Raw genomic sequence first — 20811 nt, 5'->3', positions numbered from 1 at the left:
TATATTGAGCTTCATCTGCAGTCCCACTTCCATCTTCTTTTCTCAATTTATCACCTGAAACCAATGGAGTACTCACTGACTTACAATCTTGAAGTCCAAATTTCTTCAGTAGAGAGGAAGCATACTTTCTCTGATGAATGAAAATATACTCCTCAGTTTGCATTACTCCCATACCAAGAAAATGATGTAAGAGTCCAAGATCAGTCATCTCATATTTGAGCATCATATCAGATTTAAAAACATCCATCAATTCCTGGCAACTTCCAGTGTATATTATATCATCAACATAAATGGATACTATAATCATTTCTGAATCTTTCCTCCACTTGGTATACAAAGTTGCTTCACTGGTGCTTTTCTTAAACCCACAGAGTGTAAGATATGAGTCTATTTCACCATACCAGGCTCTTGGTGCCTGTTTCAGACCATACAATGCTTTATGTAACCTGTAGACCTTATCTTCCTCTCCCTGTACAATGAACCCATCTGGCTGATCGACATACACTTCCTCTTCTAACACACCATTTAAGAATGCCGATTTTACATCCAATTCCATTTGTTCTTTGCTGCCAGTGCAATTAATGTTTTGATTGTATCCAACCTTGCAACAGGTGCAAAGGTTTCATTATAATCAATTCCGGGCTTTTGTGCATAGCCTTTTGCAACAAGCCTAGCCTTGTTCTTTTGAACTGATCCATCCAGATTCAACTTAGTTTTGTACACCTATTTCACACCAATCACAGGTTTATCAGATGGTCTTTTCACTAATTCCCAAGTCTTATTTTTTTCAATCATGCTCATTTCATCTTCCATGGCTTTCTTCCATGCTTCATCATGTGCAGCTTCATAATAGGATTCTGGTTCAACAATACACACATGACATATTTCATAGATTTCACTCAAATTTCTATATCTCAGAGGAGCATGATCAACCTAAGGTGTAGGAATTGAGTCATTAGCACTTCTAGACTCAATGAATGAAGAATCTGTAATTTGAGTCTGAGAACCTTCAGTAACAACTTGTTCCATGAAATCAAATTCCTCATCAGTTTCTTTCATCTCTGAAGATTCACTTGCAGTAAATGGAATGTACACGTCTTTGATCTTCTGTTTATCCCAATCTCATTTACCATTCTCATAAAAAATAACATCTCTTGAGAGAATTACTTTCTGAGTTTCAGGATTGAGTAACCTGTACCCCTTTTCACAAGTGCCATATCCAATAAAAATACCAATGACACTTGTTTCATCTAACTTATGTCTCAGATTTCCTGGAATAAGGGAATAACCTAATGAGCCAAACACTCTCAAGTGTTTAATTCCAGGTTTTCTTCCACTGAATTTCTCAAAAGGTGTCACATTTTCCAATGCTTTTGTAGGACATCTGTTGAGCAAATAGACAGATGTAACCACAGCTTCACCCCAAAGACTATAAGGAAGACCTTTCTCATGAAGCATACACTTTGTCATCTCCACTATAGTTCTGTTTTTCCTCTCTGCAACTCCATTCTGTTATGGAGAGTATGCAACAGTAAGCTGCCTCTCCAAACCCAAAGCTTCACAAAACTGATCAAACTCATTTGAGGTGAATTCTCATCTTCTATCTGTTCTCAAATTCTTTACAGAAAAGCCACTTTGAAGTTCCACCATAGCTTTGAATTTCTTGAATACATGAAAAACATCTGACTTGTGTCTCAAGAGATATATCCAGCACATCCGCGAATGATCATCAATGAATGTAACAAAGTATCTGTTTCCACTCATGGTGGTGTTTGCATAGGGCCACACACATCTGAGTGTATGAGTTCCAATGGCATTCTTGCTCTCCAAACTAACTCCTTTGGAAAAGACACTCTATGATTCTTACCAAATGCACATCCCTGACATACACCTTCACTGTCATGCATTTCAGGTAACCCAAGAACCATATCATGTTTCTGCAATTGTTGCAGACTCTTATAATTTAGGTGACCAAACCGTTTATGCCAAATTGTACTACTCTGATGCACATTGGTTTTCAGTACCAAGTGATCGTTTGATTTGAACACAAGTGGAAAGCATCTGTTCCCCTTTTGCTTCACACTAACCACCAAATTTGTCAGAGTTCTATCATAAAAAATATCCACCTTATAATCACCAAATACCAAAAAGTACCCATGTTCAGTCATCTGTCCAACACTAAGTAGATTCTCTGCAATTCCAGGTACCAACATAACTTCTCTTATGTACCTTTTCCCTTTATCAGTGTCAATGACTAAGGTTCCTTTGCCTTTCACATCAACAAGGACCCATGTGCCAACTTGCACTTTTGCCTTAATACTTCTATCAATTTCCACAAGTAACTCCTATCTGGAAGTCATATGGTTACTGCACGCACTGTCTATATACCAGACATCACTCACAACTTCTCCCATCTTATTTTCAAAATTCTTTTGTTCTACCACTTTGTTTGCAAAGTTTCCTTGCTGGACATTCTTGTTGAGATTACAAACTCTGGCAATATGACCAAGTTTCCCACACTTGTGACAATTAATCTTCCCTTTTAACCAACATTCTCCATAGTGAAGTTTATCACAATATTTACAAGCACCTCCAAAGTTATTTACTTCATTCCTGACACCTAGGGTGAACTTGTTAGTCCACTGCTTCCCTTTGAACTTGAAATTCTTCAGAGATTTCGATCCACCAGTATTGGTAAACTGATTACCAACTTTACTGTTCTTAGATGGAATATCTAAGCTAGAAAATGCACGTTCAGTGCTATTCTCTTCATGCCTAGTTAATCTCAGTTCATACCCTTTCAGGATAGCAACCACATCTTGTGCATCAATTACATCAATATCTCTAGTATTTTCAATAACATAAGCAATACTATCATATGGTTTAGGTAAACTGATCAACAACTTTTACACAATTCTTTGATTACTAAGATCTTCACCATAACTTTTCATCTGATTTATCAAATCAAACAACCTAGCTAGATATGCAATTAGATATTCACTTTCACCCATACGAGTATATTCAAAATCACGACGAAGACCTTGTAATTTCACAGATCATACCTGTTTATCTCCTACGAACTCTTGCTTCAGAATATCCCAAGCTGCCTTCGCAGTTTCTAGAGTTGCAATCCGTGGAAAAATTTGATCTGACACTGCTCCTTGAATGATTCCAAGAGCCCTCGCATCCTTGACCAAATTTTCACGATGCAATTTCATCTCCGCCTCTACCGCCTTCGCTGGAGGTAGAAAACCCATCTCAACAATGTTCCACAGCTCGTGAGATCGGAAAATTGTTTTCATTCGAATTTGCCAGAAATCGAAATTCTCTCCGTTGAATATCGGAGCGCGAAGCTCTCCTCCACCAGAGCCAGCCATGTTAGACTAAGATCTCACTTCTCACTCTCACTGACTTTCTCTGCAACGAAATGTTGCTAGAGCAAACCCTCACAAGATCTACGCCCAGAAAATCAGACCCAACAAGGCTCTGAGGCCATGTTAGTGTTAAAACAAATGTTTAACCTTCCCTGTGAGCTGTGACTCACAGGTAATATGAATTCAAAACTGTTTACACCAATAAAGAAGATGATGCAGTGAGAGATGAAGAATGCAGAGAATATGACTCTGCAAAACGATTTCACTGTTTCATTCCACCGAGAGTGTGAGTAAAAGTCTCACTCCTCTTAATTGCTATTACAATTTAAACTTGGCAGTATTCAAATTACATCCATCCAATCCTAGCCATCCATCTTACATCCTATGAGATGAAGACACATATACACTCACTTGTAAAAATTGAATTAAGAAGAATAAATAAATAATAAGGCGTGTACGTTAACACATTACGAGAGCGCTAATATCACATCTTTATGACAATTCGAGTAAATAACAATAAATAATAAAAAATATGAGTAATTAGGTTTTCATCCTTATTTTTACTACTCTATTGATTAAAACCTTATTACTTTTCAATTTTTGATCAAGGTCCTTTGTATTAATAATATCATTAATTATTTCAATAATAAAATATTTTTTATTTCTAAATATATTCATTTAATATTAAAAATATTACAATTAGTATATTTATATTTATGGCTAAATTTTTTATCATATATTTTTATTTTTAGTTTGTACCCATTTTTAATTTGCAACCCTTTTTTAATTTGTACCAATTTTCCTTTCAGTTTTAATTTGTACCCATATATTAATTTCTTTTTGTGCCCATATTTTTTAAAGTTTTATTTGTATTGTACCCATATTTTTTTATTTATTTGTACCCATTTTTATTTTTGCTAAATGTACCCATTTTGAAGAATGTATCCATGTTTTGATACAATAATTTTTTGGTTATTTTTTATGAATGTACCCATGTTTACACACACACACACACAATAGTATATTTATATTTTAATATTTTTAATCCCACAAATTATGGTTTTTTATTTAAAATCTTATTACTATAAACAACTATAAATTTTAATTTTTAATTTAAAAAATATAGTAACGTACATAAAAATAAATTATCAATTAATTTCAGGGACTTGGATCAAAAATTGAAAACCAACAAGGTTTCAGTCAAAAACTATTCATAACTAGGGACCGCATCCAAAGTCTCCCTAAAAAATATTTGATGTCAATATTATATCCACGCCTATATGGAATGATTGCAACACTACTACGAGGCCTTTTCGTGTTACTTGCAAAGCGGGGTGATGAGAGTGTATACATTATAAGCTCTACCTTAAGTTTGTAGGTTGAAATATAATAGAAACCGTCCATTAGCTTTGGACGACTTTAAGCAACTTTGAACCCACGCATTACATTACATGTTACGTTAGATGATGACTTGACCAAAGTCTAATAGATTATCTTTGAAACAAAATGTAGGTCTTAATCATTGCATAATGCAACTCCGCATGTTTAAGTTTATCTTATGTTGCGGGTTTCAAGCTTGAATAAAGGAGGAGGAGGTGGACGTCAAGTAGTCGACAGCCGACACTCCATTTTCATGTCGAATTCCTATGATAATGAATCCTAAACCTTGGAGCTAATAAAAGACTTGCGCAAAACTGAGTGCAATTGCATTTTAGAATTCATACAACCGACTTCACTTAATAGAATAAGGTTTTTTTTATTGTTGTTAACTTCTTGTAATCTTTATTTCATGCACTCATTAACATTGTTGTGTTCTTTCATCTCACAAATGCTGAGGAATCGTCTTTGAGCTGACCAAAAAGATGAATTAACTTTTAAGGATACATTACCAGCCACATTTGTTGATAAGGATGGAGAGGGAAGACATTAATATTAAAGCTTCCAAATTAGAGTATGTTACTATGTATGCTAGAAGCTACTTTATGAAACTTGAAGGCATGGATTCTAACTTCGAAGCATCATTTTTTACCATACAACAATATATAACATACTTTACTAAATTCGCAGTAACTACCATTCTATATCATGCCGGGGTAAAAGATAAATCTGTCATATTCAATGGTTAAAAAATGTAATGTATGCAATGCATTATTGTTTATACAGTAAAATTTTCTTGAATCGCAAGATAGATAAATGAATTACCGCTGTGTTAATATATAGTTGTTTAAGGATAGCGATTTGAAACTCGTCTTTTATCTGTCTACTCTATAAGCTGAATAGATTACAATTTTCTTTTGCTCTCATTGGAGGAGTATAGAAACCAAACCAGTCAGAAAAATCACAGAATCTGATGAGGAGCTCAGCAGTCTCAGCCAATAGTGTATGATAAGTATGATCTTTGGACTCGGGCCACTAATTTGCCTGCGGGATTACAATGACTTACTTATCTTATGGGCCACATAATTGAGATCAACATGGAGCTGAATATTTTTTGGGTCAATTATATAGAATTGAGCCCTAAATCTCTAGAAGATCATTTACCTAATTAAGTTCCTTTTAATTTAGTTATCTTGGAACACAATCAATATTCTGTTGAGAAACTATTGGTTTATCTTTTGGTCGATAGAGAAACTGTTGGTTTTCATTGGGAATTTGTGGTGGTTATTGATGAGTCTTCGTTCACTCATAATCTTGGTGTAACCTTACCCCCCTTCAAAACAATTCTAACAAGAAAAAACCATGTATAATTCAAAGAATGCATTGAGAAAAAATATTATTCAAAGAATGCATGCGCTTTAGACACATGACACGATTCTGAATGGAGGTAGGTTGGATCAGGGTTTATGGGTAAGCAAAAATGGACTGTTGACTTATCTTTTAAGCTTCTTAATAAGAGCGAAAATTTATCTTTGTTGGTTCGTGTTAGTGCACAAGTCGACCCCCGAAAAAAAAAATTCTGAATCCGCCATTATTCTTGCTGATTATTTATTATTTTTAATACAATTTTGTTTGTTTAGCTTTCTGGCAATTTAAAATTTTTGAGATTGAAACATGCAAATAAAATGAATGGAATGAGAAAGGACACGAAATGCATTGGTAGCTATGAAATTAATTGCTTCATTTTGAAGGATTAAATTACTTGGAATCTTAGATTTTGCCACACCCAGCATGTATCACCATCAAAAACTTGCTTGAAGGACTAATTTTATTTTGTGTCATGTCATTCCAAAGACTTGCTTGGAATCTTAGATGTTTACCTAATCCAGCGTGTATCACCATCACAAAATGTCCACATTAAACCATGCATTTTGTTTCTAGTTGATTAGTAGGTTCCACCTAATTGACCAAATTGCTGCTTAAGAAATCTTAATTTCTTTAATTTATTTAATGTTGTTGTTGCCTGGTACAATATTTTCAGTACGAAGGAAGAGGAGTACAAGATCGATCAAGCTAGGCCATATGGAAAGGTTTCTTTGTTTGCTATAGGATTTCAAGTATGTACATCCTCAAATGTGCTTTCTAACCAAGAAAAATTAAACATTAATGGAAGAATTTAATTAAGATCAAATGGGTTTGGAAGTACAAATCCTTCCCATTTTACAATGTTCTCGTTCTAACAAGAGCTTTTTGCTATTCGAATATTGTCACGTGGTGTTACCAGTTTACTCATAATGTAATAAGAGTATTTATTTGTTAATAGTACATAAAATATCCACAATACGTCAGTACATATTATACATGTTCATTAGTAATTAACATCAAACATAGATAGCAGTGTGACCGTCAAGCTCAAAATTTTTCCAGAACAGTTTTAAGTATTAAGTTTACCTAAAGTTAGATCTTTAATCAAACTTGTTAAAGTCAATGGATTGGTTGAGTTACTTCCCTCAAATGTCTCTGGTGCTTGATAGACATTCTTTCCATAAACGACGACAAGAGGATGTAAGCTATAGCTTTCAGATGAGATAGCATGCAGAACTTTTTTAAAGTAATTTGTAAATCAATTATAACAAATCATGAGCCGCAGATTCAAAGAGTGACACGTATAAATTAAGTTCGACCTAAGCAATAATTTGTCATCATCCGTATCTAACTTGAACGAAAAGCATATCGAAATGACATGATTAACTTCATCTCGTTTTTCTTATATTGTGTACAGTGTGTGTGTTTATAAAAAAAAACATTATTATTAAGAGGAAGGGAGGCTTCAAAACTATTACAAAACCTACAGTTGTCAAATAAACGTTGAAGCTACTACCCTGATTATCTACTTATCGAGTTATATATGAACTCTTGGTTACTAGCTTGTTATTAGAAATATATGGTTACACACTATTAAATTTGATATTAATTCGCTTCATTCGCCTGACTATCATATCAGCTCAGCTTAGTCCAAGAAGCTATTGCTTCCCAATTGGGAGTCAGAAGATCCATAGTACCTGCAGCCCCAAGGGTTGAGATTTTATCTTAAGAGTACATTAATGTATTTAAATGATGTTAAAAAAAAAAAACAGTTTTTGTTATGAGATTTGTACAGTTAAAATACATTAAAGGTAAGAAATGGATAAAATGATACTTGCCATAAAATGGATCAAAGTATTTGTCCATAATAATACCTTTACAATATAATACTTAAGCATATATAGTATTAACAAGTGGAACAATAGTATATAGTATTAACAAATAGAACAATGTTTGGCTATAAACAAAACTTGATTCTCTATCAAATGAAAAAACTAGCATACATACGAATAAATGGAAGGGTCATATGCGTGTGACGTTAGGGCACCACCAAATCTCCAATCTCTATCTTTGACGTGAAGTGTATTACGAGCTGCCTTCATGGGCGGCAGGAGTGGAAGACACGAACCTTCTAATAATAAGAAGAATATAAGCTAGACGTATCATATTATAGAAAATAAAAATTCCAGACGTTAACTGAACATTATTCTATTTATGCCCTCTAATTCATACACAATCAACTACTAAACTGAAATCATAAATTTGGAGCACCAGCATCTTTTGTGTTGTGTGCATAATAGATGTTGGGGAGAAGGACTTTAACGCGAGAGAGCAGAGAATATGATCTTATAACCAACTAAACTAAAAGCTTCTTGCTACCATATATAATTTCTTAATTCCCACATATTTTAAAATTCAAAGCGTCATCTTTATGTATCCTCTCATATATATATATATATATATATATGCCATAACATGTATGAGAAAAGAATAATTAATAATTTTAAGTTGAAATATTGTTTTGATATAAGCAATTTCCTAAACTGCTCTGATACAAAAGGAGGGAGATTCGAACTCATGTACAAGGCGAATCACATTAACTTGACTAACTGATCTAATTCACATCTACAATTTTGAATATCATTTCAACGGAGGTAATATTATCATTCAATTTAATGGGGTTAAACTGATTTTTTTCGAATTGAGGTCTCTGAATTGTATTTGAAGTAATTATAAAATCATGTCCAAAATCTAAGAGGGAACATGTGTCAACTTGAAGCCATGCTCTAATTAGCTATGTCAAACAGCCCCAAAATTTAACTTCATTGTAGAATTTTTTGAGTTCGGACAATAAAAGAATATTGTTAAAGCATCTTCTAAATGGGAAATCAAATAAGCCAAGCAACAAATTCAATGAGAGTACGTACACATACATTTTTAAGTTGTAGTAAGGTATGACAACTTCATAACAACAAAGACCAACTTTTGTATATATGTATATTTTTATAATAAATTGTCTAAAAGAATTAAACGAGATTAGCTCATATATATCTATATATATATAAATTGAGAGATTAAGTCTTCTGAAAAAAGGAATGAAAAAATGAGACTTAATCATCTACTCATTAGTCAAGGGATCCTATTAATTCAATTTGAATAGTTTAATTAAATAGCTAATGCACTTGTCAATGAAACCTGTTTAGAATCTTAAACAGTCAAAGACAATGATAACTTTATAAATAAAAAAAGAGGTATGCATGTTTGGTTCCAGCTGGTAATTAAGCTATGCTGGGTATATCTCTATAGTTATGTTTCTATCAAAAATCGAGTCTGAGACTGACTGCTCAACAACAGTGATCACCACTACGAATATGTCCACGTACGTATAATTAAAACTAGAGAAGCCACCGATGGCCAATTGTTAGGCATAAAAATAGTGAAGGAACCACCGGCCGGATAAACAAGAGTAAAGCTGTCTGAAAAATAAACCCTACTCACACACATATAGTATTTCTCATATTTTATTTTATAGTCAATTATTAAGATAATAAGCATTTTAACCATTTATGTATACATGTTCATACCACGAGCATTGCTCGGAGGAACACATTTTTGTATAAAGTGATGTTGCAAAATGATGCATACAATCAGTACACATCACTCTAGCTACTTACGTCATCGTCTAGTATTGCAATGGAGTAAAATAAAATAAAATACAAGTCTAAATTTACGACAACACCACCCCCTTATATAGAGTTAAAACGTGAGATTCAAGAGTGTAGTTGGTGGAAAAAGATAAATTCTAGGGTTTTTGTCTTGTAGAAATACATCATATAAATAAATATTTATCTGTACAACATGTGCGTATGTACAATAATCATTGACAATTAACCTAAACATTGCAATTAACGTAAACTTTGTTTCTTCTTAAATTTTAGATGGTAAGCTCCTCCTATAAAATCATTACAAAATCATAAAATCCGAATAACACACTTTATCTATACGCAAAAAAAATTGGCGGGGAAAATATAGTACGTGGAGGTATATATAGTATGTACTTTCTCCTTTGCTTTCAAAGATCATCAAATTTTAATTAGTTTATATATATATAGATAATTGTTGTAAGTAAGTGGAAAAGTATTGTTGTCGTGGAGACAAATTTAGGTTCTTGAGCAAAAACTCAACTACTCTCTAGAGAGAGAAAGAGAGTTGGAGAGAGAGAGGTGGCAGTAGCACGACTTGTGTAGAAATTGTGAGGGACGAATCGGTTAAGAAGTGCATGTCTTGTATCTCTCTCTAGAGCTAGAAAAATCCTAAGTATTTCATTTTTTTCAAACAAACACAGAAAACCTCAAGAATTATAATAATTAAACAATGGCGTCGACGGCGTCGTCTAGCGCGAAGCGGTCGAGTTACACCCCTGGGTTTGAGTTACCCTCCTCGCCGTCGCCGGTCGGCGGCGCAATGCTGCCGAAGTTTCTCAGAGACCTCAGCCAAGACTTGGTCGAAGTCACATTGGAGCTCGACGACGACGACGACGACGGCTCAATTGTCGTGTGCAGCGTCGCTCCCGCAAACGACGACTTGACGGCGGCGGCGGAGAACGGGATTTTACGGAGGAGTCTTTCCGCGACGTCGAGGAGTGTACGGCGGACGTTCGGGTGGCTGAAATCGGCGTCTTCGAGGACGACGGCGTCAAATTCGGAATCGGTGGTGGAGTTCACTCTGTCGGCTCGCGAGGGGAGGAGGATGAAGGCCAAGCTTCAACGGACCAGATCGAGCGCGCAAAGAGCTCTCAACGGTCTTAGATTCATCAGCAAGACGACTGCCGGAGGAACTGACTCGGCGGAGCAATGGCAGCAAGTGGAGGCGAGGTTCGAGTCGCTCGCTAAGGACGGCTTGCTCGCCAGAGCAGACTTCGGCGAATGTATAGGTAAATAGTGTAAAAACAAAATATTAAGTGCTCGTAGAAGTTTATTTAATTGATCTTAATTAAGTTTAATAGTTGAGATTAGGTAAATTTGTCTGTTTGGTTCCCCGGAAAATTGCGAGGGAAAAATATTGATGATATTTTGTATAAATGAAGGGATGGGGGACTCGGAGGAGTTTGCGGTGGGGATATTTGATGCATTGGCGAGGCGGCGGCGGCAGAAGATAACCAAAATTACGATAGAGGAGCTTCGTGACTTTTGGTTGCAAATTTCCGACAGCAGCTTCGACGCGCGCCTTCAAATCTTCTTTGACATGTGGGTCTCTCTCACTCTCATTTCTCTCTATTCTCAGCCGTTGATTAGGTTTGTATGATTTTGTTTCTAACAAATCGACGGTCCAGACAGACAGAGCTCTAATTCTAAACTAATCTAGTATATACTAAGGGGATAAGGATTGTCTGCCTCTCACTTCCGGTGCCCTCCTGTTTGTGTGGTCACAGTTAAGTCACGTCAATATTTTATATTACTATTCATTTTTGTCTTATTATCTCTATAAAATAATAATATAAAATGTTGACGTGGCTTAATCATGACCATACAAAATAGAAAAGCACGGGAGGGCACCGGAAATAGGAGGGCAGACAATCCTTGTCCATACTAAGGTGACTGAAACTTGAGGGAAAGGAGGATTGACCTAACTTATACCTATGTTTTTTCTTTTGATATTTTTAATTTTTATATTATTGTCTTAGTGAGAGCCTGAGAGGTGCTAAAATCAGTGATGTGTGGGAGCTTAAGACGTTCTGTGTGTACATGAGTTTTACATAATTTTATGACAAAAAATTATTACAAACCCTACATATGACTGATCGTAGCATATTTATTATAGTTGTATCACTCAAAATTAATGCACTCAACACATCAAGTGATTGGTACTCATAAGTCACACCCTTTTGGAGAGTTATTAATCTTGTGTTCTTGGAGTGTTTGATTGTGTTTTGGCATTTTGCCTTTTGCAGTTGTGCATTGTGTTTGTGTGAGATTTTTGTTTAGTTGACCAAAAAGAGAGAATCTTACCCACATAGGGTTAACTATGCTGTGTCTTTGTGTGTTCTATCTACTTCAACCTTTCCCATCTCAACAAGAGATTTTTTAATATGCGCAAAATACATGACGAAATATTATATACATTATACAATTAGAGAACATTTGAAAAATAATTTCTTCTAATTACATAATAACATATGATGTTCCGTCCTATATTCCAGACACGCTAACAAAATTTCTCCATCTCAACAGCTCTAAAACAAAAGTTAAGTAATTAAATGCTTTTGAACTGCGTGTATCTTTTGCCTTTTGTTATTTGTGGTGTGTATTCCTCTGGTTAGAAAAAAAAAATTGCTCATGGTTTTTGTTGGATCGAAAAACTAGAAATTTAGAGAGAAAATCACTTTCCTTGGGTTTTTAGTTGGTCAAAAGATGTTTTCTAATTTATTTATTATTTAATTTTCAGGGCGGATAGCAATGACGATGGAAGAATCACGAGTGAAGGAGTTCAAGAGGTAAAAACTGTTTACTGCAGCATAACTACAAAAAAAAAAAAAAAACATAAGTTAAACTACTTCATGCATTAGTTAAATCTAATTAGCACAATCTAATGAAGTTTCGTTTTGTCCTTTTTTTGCTAATTATTTCAATTACAGCTTATAACGCTCAGTGCTTCTGCAAACAAGCTATCGAAGCTCAAAGAACAAGCTGAAGAGTATGCTTCATTGATAATGGAAGAACTCGATCCTGAAAATTTCGGTTACATCGAGGTAAAATTAAAACAACCTTCGAATAAAAGTTTGTCATCGGACTTTGTAACAGCGACCGTCACACTGTCATGGCACGTTATCAATTCACTAACATAACGCGTGTATTCATTTACTAGTGGCAATGTGATCATCACATTCAAAGATTTATCGTCTTTCTAGGGTCTTGAATCAGGAAAGTGATGATGTTTTACCAATACCCTTTTATCAGTTATGGCAATTGGAAGCACTGCTTCTACAAAGAGACGTGTACATAAACTACAGCAGACCATTGAGCACAGCAAGTGTACCTTGGAGTCAGAACACCAGTTCCTTGAAGCCCAAGAATCTGGTCCGGAGACTGAGCCGTTCACTTCAGTGTCTCGCACTCGAGAATTGGCGGCGTGGTTGGATTTTACTGTTGTGGGTCGTTGCAATGGCTTCCCTTTTTGTATGGAAATTCTACCGGTACAGAAAAAATAGGGCTACATTTCAGGTCATGCATTATTGCTTGCCAGTGGCCAAAGGGGCTGCAGAGACTCTCAAGCTTAACATGGCTCTCGTCCTCCTACCAGTCTGTCGAAACACGCTGACATGGCTTCGGTCCACAAGAGCCAGGTCCTTCATCCCATTTGATGACAACATTAATTTCCACAAGGTGTAAGCACTAATCTTCACTAACTAGGAATACTAAACAGACAATAAGTTGTATATAAACCGGTGCAATTTGTGGTCCATATGTAGCTGGTTTTGTCTTCTTTTTTTTCTTAATTTTCTTTGACACAACAATGTGACATTCTGTTTGTACTGATCTTATTTTACCACAGATTATTGCATTTGCTATAGCAATTGGAATAACCATTCACGCCGGGAACCATTTGGCGTGCGACTTTCCTCGCCTGGTAAACTCTTCGCCGGAAAAATTTGCACCACTATCCTCGGATTTCCATGACAAAAAGCCCACCTATGAATTCCTACTCACCGGAACTGAAGGCGCGACTGGAATTTTGATGGTGATTTTAATAGCTATCTCCTTCACACTAGCAGCTCATAGATTTCGGAGGAACATGGTGAGACTTCCTGCGCCCTTCAACAAGTTGACTGGGTTTAATGCATTCTGGTATTCTCACCATCTGCTAGGTCTTGTATACATTTTGCTAATCATCCATGGAAGCTGCTTGTATTTAGCCCACAACTGGTACGAGAAAACGGTACGAAATGTGAACAATAACACAGTAGAATCACAGAAGAAATTTCATTTACTTATTAACTGATTGCATCGAGTAATTAATGTTTTACTACTTAGCAGACATGGATGTACATCTGTGTTCCGTTGTTGCTCTATGTAGCGGAGCGCAGTCTGAGAACATGTAGATCGAAGCATTATTCAGTTAAGATGTTAAAGGTAAGAAAATATAACTCGAATCTGTTCATATAGTTTAGAGATTGTTGGTTTCTGACTCTGTTTACAGGTTTCGGTCCTCCCCGGAAATGTGATTAGCTTAATCATGTCCAAACCACCTGGATTTAAGTACAAAAGTGGGCAGTACATATTTCTTCAATGCCCTACAATCTCCCCATTTGAATGGTGAGTCTTATCCAGATTAAACTTCGTCTTTCAGGAAATGTAAATTAGAAAAAGAACCCGGACAACGATAAGTACTGAGCCATTCCCTTATTATTTACAGGCATCCATTTTCCATTACCTCCGCACCAGGAGACGAGTACCTCAGCGTTCACATCCGAACAGTAGGAGACTGGACTCGAGAATTGAAGCGAGTCATTGCGGAGGAAGATGATTCATCTGTAGTTCATCCAGCAAGATTTGCTCAGATGCGAAATCTCGATCAGAGAGGGTATGAACCAATATTTTGCCTTCCGAGATTTACAGGCAGTATATGTATGGGATTATTAATGTTACATGCAACATCAATGCAGCCAACCCAGATTGTTTGTTGACGGTCCATATGGGGCGCCAGCGCAGGACTACCAGAACTACGATGTCTTGCTCCTCGTGGGGCTTGGGATTGGAGCTACCCCTTTTATAAGCATTCTTCGAGATCTTCTTGACAGAGCAAGAACAGCAGAAGAACAAATGGTAAAATTCATAATATCCGACTCTTCGAGTACAATGTTTCAGTGTTTCGATACATTTCTCTGTTTCTGATAACTAAGTAACAGTGCATTGATCATGAACTAGGATTCAAATACAGAAACTAGTAGATCAGACGACAGCCTGAGTAGTTTTATGTCTTCAAGTTTGACGCCCGGTGACAAGAAGAAATCTCAGAAGACTACAAATGCTCACTTCTACTGGGTTACCAGAGAGCCTGGATCTTTTGAGTGGTTTAAAGGAGTCATGGACGAGGTTGCAGAAATGGATCACAGAGTAATGAATGAATTTCTTTACCATTTTACATCATAATTATCTTCAACTTTGATGATGTGCTACTGCTAAGTTACTAGTCTTTTAACCTTCTCTCTTATTACAGGGTCAGATTGAGCTACACAACTATCTTACAAGTGTCTACGAAGAGGGTGATGCTAGGTCGACTCTAATCACCATGGTCCAAGCTCTCAACCACGCCAAACATGGTGTAGACATCCTATCTGGCACCCGAGTATGATCCTTCATCGCTATTTCAGTTGGAGAGGTAAATTGGGTTCTTAAGCAGTTAATGACCCTTCAAACATTGAATCATGCATTGCAGGTAAGAACTCACTTTGCAAGACCAGACTGGAAACAAGTGTTTACCAAGATAGCTTCCAAGCATCCGTATTCAACAGTCGGTAAATATATTCTACCACAACCTAAATGTTTAAAACAGAACGAGATGAAAGTCTTACAAACTTCTAACCCAGTTTCCTATACCCTAAGCGTACATCTGTTCGAGCAACGAAACAAAAAACTGAGAGATTTAACGAATCAGTTAATTTGCAGGGGTATTCTACTGTGGGATGCCAATGTTGGCAAAGGAGCTGAAGGTGCTATCACATGAACTCAGCCAGAAGACAACGACACGGTTTGAATTCCACAAGGAGTATTTCTAAAACTAGAAGACCACCATCATCAAAATACCAAGCAGCAATTCATTTGTAATCATTTGGAGTATCCATAGAGAAAGATAATCATAAATGTACAAGGATAGTAGCATAGAAAGATGTAGACGTAATTGTTTATCATATATAATGCCCAGCTAGTTTACAACAATACGAAACAAAATTCTAGCAAATATGTACCCGATGTATTGCAATTTGATGAAAAAACAAGAAGAAAGGGATAAGCAAAAGGGATACCTTTCTGACTTGATGTATTCAGAATTCATCCGATTTAAATCTCATAGATCATGCAAGTATGCGAGCGAAGCTAAATCGGCAAATGCAACAATTCAAAACTACAGGAACAGAGTCATGCTCATAGTTAACTCGTAAAATTTATGATTAACATAATAGAAAGCCGAAGGCTAACAATATCTGTTAATCAGGTCAGATGCAGGGTTAGTATAACCTCGGGAAGCAAATCAAAATTGCACCCTCTAGAGCAAACAACTATTGGTGGAGAATCATTCTTCTATGGAGAACAACACATTAGATGGATTCATATAAAGAGATCCAGTTGCAATCAATCATCTCTGATCTTCTTGAGAAGTTTGGAAGTCCAACTTCGGACGCGTCGCTTCAGCTTATAACCAACAACAATTCCAGCAACAAAGCAAATTGTACAAAGCTTCGAGCACGTCCACAGTGACACCAATTGCCTGCAAGTAAACATTGAAAAAATTGCCGTAAAAAGAAGAAGACAACGGCAGCAATATCCAGTGTTTACACTCAGAGTGCTGACATTCAACAAGCATACATAGAAATAAATTCATGGCTGATTAATGCATCAACCTCAACTCTTTTAAAAGTGAAACCCGCTTTCGGGAAATCATTGAAAGCAAAACCCCACAAATCCAAGCCTTCAGAACCCTAAACCATGATTGGGGAAATCACTGAACAAAAAATCCAACAATTTGGTATTTCAAAGACAACTCGCAAATCCAAGCCTCCCATTACAAACCAAACGCAACCCAATTCAAAGAATCCATAAAATTTTCTGAAACTTCAAAGAACTGAACAAATAAAGTAAAAAACAAGGAGAGAAAGAGAGAGACAGGTACCTGGCGGGTCTGTTGAGCAAAATACGAGACTGATCGGAGGAAGACAGAGCGGCGGCGAGACCTTCAGTCCCACGGTTAGGGTCGAAGGAAGCCGAAGCGGAGCCCAATTTTGGGGGGTCTTTCGGGATTTTCCCAATCAACTTCTGCAAACCCTCCATAATTCTAATGCTTCGAGAGAAAACGCAAAGAACCCAGCCCAGAACGCCTTATCCTGTTCACAATTCAGAAACCCAATTAGGGATTCCACACGTAAGGGGATTAGTACTGAGAATTTAGGGGTTTAGGGTTTATTACTGTGGAGTATTCTTCTCCCTCCAAATTTTCGCAGAATATTTGTGTTTGATTTGCTTTCCTCTGTATTGGTATAACCGGGGCTCAAGGCCCAAAATAAAACTAAACTCAAAACTAGTTCGGGCCAGAAACTTGGGCTTGGGTGAACAAAAATCACTTGGGGTAAAGCCCTTTACAAATGTATGTATACCATTCTATTTTGGCTTATTTTTAATTACGCCATTTGAAACTCGGTTATAATTGTTGTGGTCTATTTTATCTGACAGAGGGACTAGGGCCGGCGGCAGAGAGAGAGAGGAGAGAGATGTGTGTTTGTAGAATTGTAGGGGAATGTGTGTGTTATTATCCCTCCTACATTGTGCCTTTATTTATAGTAGAAAAGGGGGAGAAGATATTCCTTCTCCTCCAAGTAATACAAGTTGTAATAGGAAATGATAACTAGAATCAAATCTTATCTAGGATTTACACAATCATACTTAAACTAGGAATGTTTACAACACTCCCCCTTGAGTGTGTAAATACTCAAGGTAGATTCAGCATCATGCAGAAGTTGAGGAAGTCGACTCGTTGACACTGATTCCAAGGAACAACGCTTATTCTCAAGAAGGTAGGAACTTGCATAAGTAGTAAGTCTCACTAAAAACCCTAAGGCTATGGCAAAAACCCAAGTAGGGACAAAATCCATAGTCTAAGGAAAAATGCGTGAGAAATGCAAAGTCAAAAGAAACGTCTACAGGACGTCATCAAGGATATGACCAGCCCAAGGTGGGTGCCTCGTTAAAACCTAGTTAGGTAGCAAAAACCCAGTGGGAAAAATGCTCCTAATCGTAGGGAAAAAGAGTACATTAAGATCAAACAAGTATCCAGAAGATACTCCCCCTGAGTTTGACATAATTCCAAAGAGAAATAGCAAAGTTACAACTCAGAAAGTTTACGCATACCAATTCCATGAACAAGCTTCTGAAACGTCGCCTTCGGTAGTGATTTGGTGAAGAGGTCGGCCAGATTGTCTTGTGATCGGATTTGCGTGACTTCAATCTTCTGATGCTCTTGTTGTTGATGTGTAAAGAAGAACTTCGGCGCAATATGCTTGGTGTTGTCTCCTTTGATGTAACCCTTCTTGAGCTGTTCGATGCAAGCTGCGTTGTCTTCAAAAATCGTCGTCGGGGCATTAACGGCGGGATGAAGATCACAGGAGCTTCGAATATGGCCCACTACTGCTCTCAACCAAAAGCATTCCCAAGTTGCTTCATGTAAGGCGAGAATTTCAGCATGGTTAGACGAAGTGGCAACTAAGGTCTGTTTAGTTGACCTCCAAGATATTGCGATGCCTCAAACGATAAAGACATAACCCGTTTGAGAACGCGCCTTGTTCGGATCAGATAAGTATCCAGCGTCGGCATAACCAACAAGGCGAGAATCAACCCGATGAGCATAGGGTGCGGCATCATTCGAGGATTCGTAGGGATAAAATAAGCCCAAATCCGTAGTACCCTTAAGGTAACGGAAGATGTCTTTCACGCCAGTCCAATGTCTGCGTGTTGGTGCATTGCTGTATCTTGCCAAAAGATTAACAGCGAAGGAGATGTCGGGTCTAGTGCATTGAGCTAAGTACAATAAAGCGCCTATCGCACTTAGATAAGGAACTTCAGGCTCCAAAATCTCTTCATCATCCTCCTTCGGACGGAAGGGATCTCGCTTTGCATCTAGCGTACGAACGACCATAGGAGTACTCGAAGATTTCGCTTTATCCTCATTAAAACGGCGCAACACCTTCTGGGTGTAGTTCGATTGATGTACTAAGATTCCATCCGAACAATGCTCTATCTCGAGACCGAGACAGTATCGAGTCTTACCTAGATCCTTCATCTCAAATTCCGACTTCAGGTGCGAAGCAGTTCTCGCGAGCTCTTCAGGAGTTCCGATGAGATTCATGTCATCGACATATACTGCAACAATCGCAAATCCGGAATGTGACTTCTTAATGAACACACAAGGGCAGAGTTTGTTATTCACATATCCCTGACTAGTCAAATACTCACTTAAACGGTTATACCATATTCTTCCGGATTGTTTCAAACCGTATAGTGAACGCCTCAGCCGAATTGAGAGCGTGTTCCGGGGTTTGGAAATATTTGAACCAGTCAATGTAAGTCCTTCGGGAACTTTCATATAAATTTCCGTATCAAGATCCCCATAGAGATACGCGGTTACTACGTCCATCAGCTGCATATCCAGTTTTTCAGAAACTACTAAACTGATAAGGTATCGAAAAGTAATCACATCCATAACGGGTGAGTAAGTTTCGTCATAGTCAATCCCGAGGCGTTGTGAGAAACCTTGTGCTACAAGACGAGCTTTGTAACGCACAATTTCGTTCTTCTCATTACGCTTCCGAACGAAAACCCACTTGTAGCCAACGGGCTTCACATGTGGAGGAGTAGGAACTACAGGTCCAAACACCTTACGTTTCGCAAGTGAATCAAGTTCGACTTGGATTGCTTGTTTCCAGTTTGACTAATCAGCTCTACGTCGACATTCATCAACGGAACGCGGTTCAATGTCATCGCTCAACATGATCTCAGTAGCTACTGCAAATGCTAATGCATTGTCGACAATCATCTCATTTCTACGCCACACATCATCTAAGCTAGCATAATAGACCGAAATCTCACGATTCTCGGGAGGAGGATTCGTCTCTTCAAGGACGCTTCCATAATCTAGAATTTCCTCATGAGTTGGGTAAAATGAGTAAGCGATAGTCGGATTCACGGTAGGCTCTTCAGGACCTTGTGCCGTGGTTTTCCTCTTCCGGGGGTGTGAATCCTTTGAACCAAGGGGTCTGCCACGCTTTTATGTAGGGGCAGATGATTGGCTAGCCGCTAATGTACGTGGATCACCAGAATTGGCGTCCCGGGCTTCCAGGAGGGTAGTCCGTCGTACATTTGGTACATCCATCTTTGCAGGCGTATTCGCAACTGGAATATGTGATCTTGTCACGCGCGCTAGATCGGTGAAAGCATCTGGCATGCTCTGAGCTATGCTCTGGAGATCTAATATGCGCTGCACTTCAGCTTCAGACTGAGCGGTGCGGGGATCTAAATGAGACAAAGTGGGAGTCGTCCACGATAATTCACGTCGTTCATTAGGAACGTTGACGTTCTTATCTCCCCCTAACGACGGGAAGACTGTCTCATAGAAGTGACAATCCGCGAAACGAGCGGTAAACAGATCGCCTGTCAAAGGTTCTAAGTAACGAATAATCGAAGGAGAATCATATCCGACATAGATTCCCATCCTTCGATGAGGCCCCATTTTTGTACGTAAGGGCGGCGAGATCGGCACATAGACCGCACAACCAAAAACGCGCAGATGCGATATGTCGGGTTCGCATCCGGTGACCAACTGAAGGGCACTAAATGGTTGTGTCGCAACAGGCCTCAGGCGGACCAACTTTGCTGCGTGCAATATTGCATGGCCCCAAGCAGCGATCGGGAGCTTGGTACGTATGACCAACGAT

General features: G+C 37.7%; 2 protein-coding genes across 4 annotated transcripts; one reads left to right on the top strand and one right to left on the bottom strand.

The window, feature by feature from the left end:
* The first annotated feature begins 10155 nt into the window (after positions 1–10155).
* Positions 10156–16154, top strand: LOC126607880 (respiratory burst oxidase homolog protein E-like). Of its 2 annotated transcripts, XM_050275585.1 has the most exons (14): positions 10158–11049; positions 11203–11362; positions 12561–12609; positions 12751–12864; positions 13073–13498; positions 13668–14051; positions 14150–14245; positions 14313–14428; positions 14529–14696; positions 14779–14938; positions 15041–15229; positions 15333–15461; positions 15552–15630; positions 15782–16154. In XM_050275585.1, the coding sequence occupies exons 1-14, from the start codon at positions 10491–10493 to the stop codon at positions 15889–15891; spliced, it is 2739 nt and encodes a 912-aa protein (XP_050131542.1). In that variant the 5' UTR covers positions 10158–10490; the 3' UTR covers positions 15892–16154. The 2 variants fall into 2 exon arrangements, with proteins under 2 accessions (XP_050131539.1, XP_050131542.1); XM_050275582.1 differs by having other exon boundaries at positions 10156–11049; positions 15552–16154.
* On the bottom strand, positions 16005–17351 carry LOC126607887 (uncharacterized). 2 transcript variants are annotated; one of them, XR_007617726.1, is made up of 4 exons: positions 17295–17351; positions 17001–17211; positions 16349–16598; positions 16005–16235 (listed from the first exon to the last, which is right to left on the bottom strand). XR_007617726.1 is itself a non-coding variant. In XM_050275596.1 (2 exons), exons 1-2 carry the CDS (start codon positions 17156–17158, stop codon positions 16463–16465), a joined length of 294 nt encoding a protein of 97 aa, XP_050131553.1. In that variant the 5' UTR covers positions 17159–17288; the 3' UTR covers positions 16237–16462. The 2 variants fall into 2 exon arrangements, 1 of the variants encoding a protein (XP_050131553.1); XM_050275596.1 differs by lacking the exons at positions 16005–16235; positions 17295–17351 and having other exon boundaries at positions 16237–16598; positions 17001–17288.
* Between the last annotated feature and the right edge of the window lie 3460 nt (positions 17352–20811).

This window comes from Malus sylvestris, chromosome 2, assembly GCF_916048215.2.
Source record: "Malus sylvestris chromosome 2, drMalSylv7.2, whole genome shotgun sequence".
Taxonomy (NCBI): domain Eukaryota; kingdom Viridiplantae; phylum Streptophyta; class Magnoliopsida; order Rosales; family Rosaceae; genus Malus; species Malus sylvestris.
The sequence above is the reverse complement of the archived record's forward strand: the minus strand, read 5'-3'. Positions and strand labels throughout refer to the sequence as shown.

Excerpts from the sequence above, each read along its gene's own strand:
- LOC126607880 (XM_050275582.1), top strand. The coding sequence starts at position 10,491 with ATGGCGTCGACGGCGTCGTCTAGCGCGAAGCGGTCGAGTTACACCCCT. Across the intron at positions 12,865-13,072 it reads AAAATTTCGGTTACATCGAG|TTATGGCAATTGGAAGCACT; the intron begins GTAAAATTAAAA and ends CCCTTTTATCAG. Across the intron at positions 14,052-14,149 it reads ACAACTGGTACGAGAAAACG|ACATGGATGTACATCTGTGT; the intron begins GTACGAAATGTG and ends ACTACTTAGCAG.
- LOC126607887 (XM_050275596.1), bottom strand. The coding sequence starts at position 17,158 with ATGGAGGGTTTGCAGAAGTTGATTGGGAAAATCCCGAAAGACCCCCCA. Across the intron at positions 16,599-17,000 it reads TTGCTCAACAGACCCGCCAG|GCAATTGGTGTCACTGTGGA; the intron begins GTACCTGTCTCT and ends GTTTACTTGCAG.